Below are 10,490 nucleotides of genomic sequence, written 5' to 3' on the forward strand. Positions count from 1 at the left end.
TCGGCATGTTATGATCATTTTGTGTTAGGCCTCTGAGAGTTTACTGGAATCAAGTAAACACATCTAAAACGTGCCAAAAAAACACTATTTCAATTACATTTTTGTCTTTCTGTCTTCAAATATTACCTCATAATGTCTTACTTCTATGCTTAGACAGCCAACTAATTTCCATGTATGACCTTATAACAGCCACCCTTTTCTATGCTAAAGAGTTTACTGCAAGCCACTTCCAGTATGTAAGTTTCATCTAAATCAGAATGTGCCATGTGAGAAATGGTGCCTTGCCTCTATAACATTAATGCACTTGTTGAAATTGGCAAACTGGCACAAACTACCTTGTAGGTTACAGAAAAAGCCAAGTGGTGTTCATTGGGTGTTGCTGGTAATCAAATCAAGCACAGTGCCTTCAGTTTTGCAAGTACTTGCACATCTTTGTTTGCATGTCTCTAGTAACAGGCTTTGAACAAGGGTTGGAATAGGTGAGTTTTCAGAAGAGATCTAAAGTTTCTAAGCTCTGTAAAGTTTGAATTTCAATTGTGAGAGAGGTCCATAGCAGTGGCTGTCTTTCCAAAGCACCTGTCACCAAGTGGTGAGGGTACTGTTCAGTATATCTTACTGACAGATTTGAAGGTTCTCATAGGCTTGTATTCCTGGACATACTCGGTGAGATATGCAGATGCTTGTGATTCCAGTGCTCAGAAAGTAAGAGGATTCTGTCCACAACTTTTATCATAGGCAGATCCTTGATTGCCTGTTAAGGTAGGCAGTCTCAAGAGTTGAGTTTTCCAGGCTTGAATGGAGAATTAGAATCTTTGCAATGAAAAACTTGGAAAAGGTATTCACTGTTCCATATTTAGAACTGATGTTTAGTTTGGTAAAGATTTTGATTTCTCCTTAAAGAGAAGTTTATCACACAGCCTATGAAGATCTTTCTGAATGTGTGATAGCATCTCTAAAAATGTCTTACAGAATGCATTCTATGAGACTGGTCAAACTTGAACATGTTGAAGAATGCATTTGCCTTTCAAGGTGCCATTCTACCAAGCTTCATAAGATTGAGCTGTTGCAACACTCTTGGTCAATGGAGCATGTTCTTTGATGACTTTTAGGATCTCTCTATTGTTGTGACGAACACAGTTCTCAACTCCTAGCTCATGGTATCCATCTACTGCTAGATGGACTCATAGTTCCCTACAAATGTACCATCCACAAAAAAGGTGTCTGGTCAGCGATGGGGATGCAGGTGGCCCAGCCATCTAAGCTGACACAATTAGCTGTAAGGAAATGCATTCTTTACTCGTGCCCAATTTTCTTTAAAATCAGATCTCAGAGCTCGCTACTGCTATACAGATCTGAGGACAGCCCATTACTGGTTCATCTGATCAATCAGAGCATCGCTTAAGCCACTTCTTGTTAGTCATATCATTGGTTGGTCAATGTTTGTGAAAAGTCGTTCTGACCTGTAATTGTGGTAATGGGATTGTTTACAACTTTGCTCATGTAAGGTAGAGTTACTTTGTACAGGCAAGTGCTGAATTGGTTTGTTTTTTTATGTTCTAAAATACTTGTAATTTTTATCTTTTACTTTTCAAAAGGCAGCAAGTTCAAATGAAAGTAGGGTTCATTTCCTGGAGCTGAACCTTTCATTATTTCTCCATTAAACTTTGCACAGAAATTATGTATTTACAAATGTAAGCTTGCAAGGATGGACGGGGGTATGGTTGACAGTAGGCATGAGAGTACCTGGTTATTTCCATATTGAACCAAAACCAAAATATTGGTTAGTATGTTGTGTTTCATCATGTTCAATTATGATTGATCCATGGATTAATTTTGGATAATTAGTGGAAAGAGGGTGAAAACAAACATATTAAAGATCATATTGTGAAGCATCGGAAATAAGTTGTAACCATATTCAGAATGAATTGACATAACTTAACAAATGTCATGTGTGTTTTCTAGAAAAGGCTCCTGAGCTGCCCATGTCTGAGGAAGAGATCCAGCAGCTGAGGGCGGAGTTATCCTGGTCTCAAAAACAGGCTGACAACTGGCAGAGACTGTACCTCAACTTGAAGGAAACACATGCTCGCACCACATGTAACATCTCCATCAACTTCCTCACATGCATGAGAATCTTCACCCAACAGCTGAACAACTCCATCAACACCACATCCATCAAGGAGTTCCTCAATGTAACTAAACTGATGCTGTCAGTGGAAGATGTCAAGGAAGCATTTATGACTGAGTTTCAGAACATCTGGAGAGAGTTTTCTGGGTCCAGGAATCCAGAAGATGAGGGCAGAAGTAAAGAGGGCCCCCAGAATGCCCAAAAGAAGTGGTCAGACAGTGTAAAGGATATCCTCAATCGGACTCAGAGCTCCATGTCAAACATGAGCCAACAAATAAAGGAAACCTGGAATCAAGTGAAGAATTTGTCTGAAGAACTGTGGAAGAAACATGAGCCTGCTTTGTCCAAGGTTGCAAGTAAGATTACAGAGAGAGTCAGGAAGTTCAGTGATCATGTTCACGATAAGATCAAACAGAAGACAACCAGGTGGTTCAACAAGCAGAAGAAGAGAGAAAGGAATGAAGCAAACAAAAACTCAAAAAGATGGCATGAATCACAAGATGGAGAGAGACATGGATCAAAGAGGGGTCAGAAGAAGAGAGAGTCTGGCAAGTGGCATCAATCTCAGAAAAGACGTGGACAGCAAAACCTGCAAGACCAGGTCACACCAAGGAAGAGGCATCAGGAAACAGTGGAGGAAAATGGTAAAATGTCCAAGAAAGGACACAAGAGACAGGAGACCAATGTCTTAAGGCACAGGATGAGGAAGCAGTTCAAGCAGCTCAAAACAATGATGCAGCAGATGAGTGAGGAGAGGCATCTGGAAATGACTCCGGGTAATCTCCAAGATATATGTGACTTCTTCATCCGTTTTCAGACCGACTGGGATATATACAAGTGGCTTGAGAGGTCTGATGTACAATGGATCATTTGTCAATCGGCCTGGTGGCATGACCGTCTCCATAGTTTGATTCCGTCCCGCAATCCTGTCTGCAAGGGGAACATCTACGGATGGCAGTTTGAGTGGGGTCCGTCCAGCAACAGAAAAGGCACGTTTAGGACAAAGCAAGGGAAATCAGAGCATGGGAAGAAACCTAAGAAGAAGATACTGGAGAGAAATCTTGCAGCAGGCCAGCCTTACAGCTACGAAAAGGAGAAGAGGATTGTGGAGGAGGAGTCTCATAATGAGACAGAATGGTATGAACAGAGGGCCAGGGACAGGGAAGAGATGAGAAAGGAGTGGAGGCAGAAGAGACAAAAGGCGTTAGATGGAGATTGGTATGATGTCATGATGAAAAATAGATGGCAACAGAGGGAGGCTGAGCACAAGTCGGACTGGATATTTGACAGGGCAGCAGACCGGGAAGAAGAGAGGTCAGAGGACAAGTATATTCCTTCTCAAACATTTGCAGAGCCAATGCATCACAGTGGCCAACCTGATCCCAGAACTGCTTGGCTGTTTGTCCGAGCTGAGGAACAAGACTATCACCACACTGAACCCAACTCCTGGTATTTTCAAAGAGCAAAAGGGAGACGTCAGGGTAAACACAATGATTATTATTATAATGATGATGATGATGATGATGTTTATGATTATTCTCATGATGATAGATACGGAGATTATGATCCCCGAAATGATCTTTGATGACATCTTGTAGTAGAGATAATGCATTTGGATATTGTGAACATGGTACTACCTACAGATTTCTGTTTGTGGTAGCCATGAAAAGCAACAAAGTGATAACGAAATGAGATTGTGATACGTAAGTTGGGAGGCTGTAATTTTGCTTTCAATTGATTATTTAAGCTCACAGACAATTGTTAAGACGTGATAAGCTTCATATATATTATGTTAATTTCTTTAACTCACCATGCTTATTATATAAAAATTGATTTTATATAAATAAGGGTTTGTTTATTATATCCATTTGCTTAAATCTGTCTTAAAGTCTGGATTTGTCAAGTATGATTCTGTTTGTTTTTTAGAGTATTTCATGGAGTTCAGTATGTCCGATTTTGATGTGTTTCAAGTACCAGAGATTCTTTTGATCTGATGGACTAGATATGATATTTAGCTTGTGATATTGATGCTTTCATTACTGAAAGAAGCAATTGAAATTGTTGTATTTTACAAGAGAACATAAGAACTTATTAAATGTGTATTGATGGTGTGCTTATTGATATTGTGTTTCTTTTGTGCTTCTGGATTAAAATATGTTGGAAAATCTAATGATTGATGAGGTTATAGTGCCCAAGTGAAGATGTATAGTCCAAATGTTACCGCCCGATGTGTGACAGTATGCATGGAACAAGAGCTGCCCCAACCCTAGCGTGACAGTATGCATGGTACAAGAGCTGCCCCAACCCTAGTGTGACAGTATGCATTCTATAGTTGTTGCTCTAACCCGAGTGTGACAGTATGCATGGTACAAGAGTTGCCCCAACCCTAGTGTGACAGTATGCATTCTATAGTTGTTGCTCCAACCCTAGTGTGACAGTATGCATGGTACAAGAGCTGCCCCAACCCTAGTGTGACAGTATGCATTCTATAGTTGTTGCTCCAACCCTAGTGTGACAGTATGCATGGTACAAGAGCTGCCCCAACCCTAGTGTGACAGTATGCATTCTATAGTTGTTGCTCCAACCCTAGTGTGACAGTATGCATTCGATAGTTGTTGCTCCAACCCTAGTGTGACAGTATGCATTCGATAGTTGTTGCCCCAACCCTAGTGTGACAGTATGCATTCGATAGTTGTTGCTCCAACCCTAGTGTGACAGTATGCATTCGATAGTTGTTGCTCCAACCCTAGTGTGACAGTATGCATGGAACAAGAGCTGCCCCAACCCTAGTGTGACAGTAAGCATTCTATAGTTGTTGCTCCAACCCTAGTGTGACAGTATGCATGGAACAAGAGCTGCCCCAACCCTAGTGTGACAGTATGCATGGAACAAGAGCTGCCCCAACCCTAGTGTGACTGTATGCATTCTATAGTTGTTGCTCCAACCCTAGTGTGACAGTATGCATAGTACAAGAGCTGCCCCAACCCTAGTGTGACAGTATGCATGGAACAAGAGTTGCCCAAACCCGAGTCTGACAGTATGCATTCTATAGTTGTTGCTCCAACCCTAGTGTGACAGTATGCATGGAACAAGAGCTGCCCCAACCCTAGTGTGACAGTATGCATTCTATAGTTGTTGCTCCAACCCTAGTGTAACAGTATGCATGGTACAAGAGTTGCCCCAACCCTAGTGTGACAGTATGCATTCTATAGTTGTTGCTCCAACCCTAGTGTGACAGTATGCATGGAACAAGAGTTGCCCAAACCCGAGTGTGACAGTATGCATTCTATAGTTGTTGCTCCAACCCTAGTGTGACAGTATGCATGGTACAAGAGCTGCCCCAACCCTAGTGTGACAGTATGCATTCTATAGTTGTTGCTCTAACCCTAGTGTCACAGAGAGGCTCAATGTGGCTGCAGAATACCAGGCATCCAGGTAGAAGGTTAAACAAGTATTTTGTCGAACACACTATAACACTGCTAGGTTATGGTGACATGTAGTTAGACCTTGCACGTATACATCCTGGTAAAGCACTACATGACGACTCACTGTGGGGGCCATATATCTGCAATCCCATAACCTGGCCGGGTTTCCAGTAAAGTAGGGTGTAGATTTCTGAAGTCATGTAGGCAACTCTTTACGAGGTTTGTCCTCCATGTACATGGTTTTCAACAGTAGCTAATAATGTGACATAATCTCCCTCGGTGATGGGAATGAGGTGATGGATCTACAGCTTTCATCACATTTTTGTTGAAATATTTACTTTGGGGAAAGTATTGAAGCCATACTGTTGTTGGTGTTAAGCAATTGATTCCATCATGTTCACGTGAAGTTCCTAGACCTGTGCTGGGAAAACTCTCATAGTTAAAAAAAATAGAACATTGTTATCGTTTTTATTTCTTTTTCTCAAAATGATCATCATATTTTAGTGGTTCACATGGTGAAAGAACATATTAAACATGTTTAGATTTCTGTGACTATTCATTTGATATTATGATTGTCCATTGCATTTGTTTGGATGTTTTCTTGATTGCCTTGGCAGTGATTTGTTTTAGCCATATATGTCAAGAATGTTAAACCAGCACTGATTGTACATTTAATGCCAATATGTGTCAAGCCAGTGATTTACAATATATAACTCACATGCATTTAAAGGGTGTCATTTGCAACTGACGGTCAAACCTCATCTAACTAATAAATAATTTATCTTCTTTAAAAGGATAGAACTTTCTGTTCTGCGCAGAATCACTGTTGTACGATGTTTTCATATTGGTACTCTCCTGTCTCAATATCTGGATAAGGTGATATTTTGTTTATGGTCCCTCATAAAAAATATTAAAACACAATTTCAGGGTTGTCTTTCTTATATTGCAAAGAATGCCAAATAAGATATGTGTGGCCAAAATGTAGTGCTCTTGGAGAAATAATGTCAGAACAGTTTTGAAACTTGACATAAAGGAAGATTGACTTGTTGCTGTTGTCCCACTGTGTGATATTCTCCAGGTAGTGGACCTGCTTGTTGTACCACTTGTACCTTGTTTCTGTTTTTATGGTGTGATATCAGAGCATTTTGTTTCTACCCTTCAGAATAAATTCTGATTTAATTAAACAATATTGTATTGTTCTTATTGGCCCATCTTGGCCTTATAATAAAGTTTCCTTTGAGCTTATGTGATGATGGTGTGTCTGTAGGTCTGAAGATTAGCCTGGATGATCAATATCACAACAATGGTTTGACATCAGAATCGCAATGTTGTGATCGGAGCACGTTCCTAAGATTATTTCAGCTCAAGTTTATGAGAAATAATGTCTATTTGAAGGCTTAACAAAGTGTCATACACTCTCATTAATGACTGGTTGCACTGACCATGACAGTGCATTCGCAGGATGGTGTTTAACTTATTTTTCTCTAATCCCCTACTGGGACGTTGTGTGAATATTTCTCAAAATCAGTCCTGGAGGTGTCTTGCTTAATGCGGAGTAAGTGAGAGGGTGGGGAGTGTCGTCTCGAAAGCAGAGAGTGAATAATTCAAGGTTCACCAAATTAGATGCATTATTGCATAGCCTACATGAACTTACATATAGATGTACTTCACAACTTATTTTCATTATTTTTTATTCAATATCTTTATACAAATACACACTCAAACTTTAGCTAGTCCTTCATGGAAGAAACTTTCTAAGTGAATTTAAATGTCAGTATACATATTTTTCTGTATGCTTGCAGTGTTCAGGTATCTTGATGCACATTCTTACTGTTGGTGGATTATATATAAATAATTGACAAAACCCTTTGCATAATCAGAAGAAATCTCTGCTGAAAGCAGAATCCATCATACATTTCCAAGCATATCATGAGCATGTATTTATGAATCACTATCAAATAGTGATGATACCAGGTGTTTGCTAAAGGATGAGCGTATCCTGCCCCACCATGGCACCAATCATGAACACATGCAAAGGCAAATCAATTCTTCACCTGAAAAATGTGGACATATGGTAAAAGTCAAAATAGTGAACTACTTCAAACATTGTCACTGATGCATCAAATTTGGAAATGTCTTCTACCATGAAACGCTTTGAAGGCCTTGGATGTTGTTACCATGATCAAACAATATTTGAGATAAGGGTCACATGATGCTCTTTGAAATCTGCGTAGAAGGAGCATCCTCGACTGTACCTCAAAAAATGTGAAATGTAAACACCAAAGGCTGGAGCTGCTGGAATACTGCTCAATATAAAGGTTAAGTTGACACAAGTTGACGTCATACCTCTTCTCCTAGTTTTGTGGACAGTTGGTTTAGGCATGCAATAACATATTCATATGGGACGAACCATTTCAAATATGCTTTTTTACCTTTTGAAATGAAGAATGTTTGGCGAGCTGATTGTGTCCCACACCCTGTGATATCAACAGCATTATTCGTGTTGACAAAGGAGAGCATTTGAATTGAAATGTAGCATTATACGACTGTACACATGCTTAAAGCCATTCAGAACATTCAGAACAGCGGATAAAAGTAAAGCCTTGACTATTTGATTTTGCACATTGATTTTCCTTTATGGTTATAACTGAATAGGACCGGAAACCTGAATATAATGATTACTGGCTGTTCTTTATCACGTTAAGCATGGTATTGAATAAGGCCATCCTGACATTAGTGTTTGTAGTTGTAGTTGTAGTTGTAGCAGTAGTAGTTATAGTTCTTGTTGTTTGTTTGTTGTTTACTGCCGCACTCAGCAATATTCTAGCTTTATGCAAGCAGTCTGTAAATAATTGAGTCTGGGCCAGACAATCAAGTGATTGATATCATGAGCATCGATCTACGCAATTGGGATGTGATGACGTGCATCACCAACCTGACCACTCGATCCCATTAGTCGCCTCTTACGACAAGCATTGTCGCCTTTTACGGCACGCGACATTAACTAGTAGCAATGTTTTGTTGTGGTAGTAGTAACAGTAGTTGTAGTTGTGGTTGTCAGTGTTGTTGTTGCAATAGTATGTTGTTATAGATGCTGTAGTAATCCAGATGGTATATATCCCCATAGGACACTAATTAATATGAGTAACATAACCACTAAAATGAATACAGGACACTTTTTTAAGGATAGCAACTTCTTTTATTCTTAAAAACAATGTTTCAGAACTACTTCTCGCTCCTTCATCAGGTGAATGCTTAGTTTTCGGGGTTTAACGTCCACTTCACAGTTAATGCTTTTTGTACACGGGGTAGGTGGGCAATGATAAATAAGAATAATGTTAGAAATATGTATAAATAACCATTCCAAAAAAACTGTCTGTAGGGGAAAAACCTACATGATAATACCTATACCTCAAATATACTAGCCACATAAAGAAACTGTGCACGGAGAAAATATAGATATAAGGGCACACCGTCCATATATGAAAGATAGGTTTGAACACAGCAATTATTGGAGACATTCAAACGCTCATGCACGTGCCATGCGATATGACGTCATTGATGGGGGCCTATGGACGTGCAATGTGTTACTGCACTTGCATCCTGTGCAGCTGTACACAGCATGTGCAACTCAAAATTCGCTGTCACTTTGGAAAGCATGATCTGTGGTCATTCAAAAATTCAAAACTTCTCAGGCGCAGACACAAGCATATCACAAGCAAACCCCGAAAACATGGCCTGCAATTTCTCCAGATCTCTCCCCAATAGAGCATGTGTGGGATGAAATGGAGCGCCGTCTGCGTTGTCTTCCACATCCTCCAGATAACATTCCCCAGGCCTTCCATGCCCATTTGGTGGACTCCATGCGTCGCCGATGCACTGCTGTGATTCACGCACAGGGTGGTCATACCCGTTATTGACTTTGTGACTTTGTCGTTTGACCACCTACTCCATTTTGATCTTCTGACGTCATCGTAACAGATGTTGTTCATGTCCCGTTGACATTTTCTTATGGTCCGATTATTCAGCTGCTACAGCGTCTGCATCATTTTGTTCTTGCTGTGTTTTATTTCAATCCAGAATATATTTTCTCCGTGCACAGCTTCTTTATGTGGCTAGTATATATACATATGATATATTTATATCTATGTATTATGTCTAAATTTAATAGTACAAGAAGTAGTAGTATTGTAAAAAGATTAATAATTTAGATGCGAGACTATAATATAAAATGATTATGTCAGCAGATGCAACTACTACTATCCTAATGTATTATTTTGGTATAATATATATATATATATATAATGTATAGCATATTGGGTAATAAATGTATTGCAGATAAGCTGTTTAGATATAGGGGCCTAATAAAGAAAGAAAAAGGGAATAAGAGCCTAAGCTAAGTCTATAATAGCTTGGGCAGGAGTCGTGGTGGCGAGGTAGGAAGGCGATTGATAGCAGGGAGAGTGACTGTGGTGACCTTGACATTTGCAGTTGGCTGGATTATTGGTGTTCATTTTTATTGGTATGGATAAGAGAGATTTCCCGTGCGGACCTCGTAGAAGACTGTCCGCGCTGGATATTTCTATCCCAATCCTAAATGGGAAAAAGTTTGTTTACATTCTGAGATTTTGAAGCAGGGTTTGTTTGGGATGGTCTAAAGTTTGTCAGTGAGTTTTGGATTAAGAATGAAATTGATAATTGTATATTGCTGGTGTTAAGAGTTTTAACTAGGCGGAGGGCTGTTAGAATGGCTATTAGTACAGCAGTATTACTATAAGTGTAATTTTTACAATGATAATTAGTGGTTATTGGATGGGCGTGGTGTACATGGATACCTCGTCCTGTGTGTGAGATGACCAGTTTGTGTGAATGTGATTAAGTATTATTGTTGTTGTTTTTCTGTAGGGGAGATGTTGGGTTGTGCATGTAGTTTATTG

The 10,490-nt window shown here is 39.6% G+C and overlaps 1 protein-coding gene across 3 annotated transcripts in view; it reads left to right on the plus strand.

Annotated features, from left to right (window-relative positions):
• Nucleotides 1-6,737, plus strand: part of LOC124135747 — a 30,596-nt gene extending 23,859 nt beyond the window's left edge. For all 3 annotated transcript variants that reach the window (XM_046501270.2, XM_046501271.2, XM_046501272.2), the window contains one exon: nt 1,963-6,737. In XM_046501270.2, the coding sequence (XP_046357226.1) occupies nt 1,963-3,713 (1,751 nt within the window). In that variant the 3' untranslated portion in view covers nt 3,714-6,737. The remainder of the gene's footprint in view (nt 1-1,962) is intronic.
• The last annotated feature ends 3,753 nt before the right edge of the window (nt 6,738-10,490 follow it).

This window comes from Haliotis rufescens, unplaced genomic scaffold (genome assembly GCF_023055435.1).
Source record: "Haliotis rufescens isolate VD_foot unplaced genomic scaffold, xgHalRufe1.0.p SCAF_1, whole genome shotgun sequence".
In the NCBI taxonomy this organism is placed as follows: Eukaryota; Metazoa; Mollusca; class Gastropoda; order Lepetellida; family Haliotidae; genus Haliotis; species Haliotis rufescens.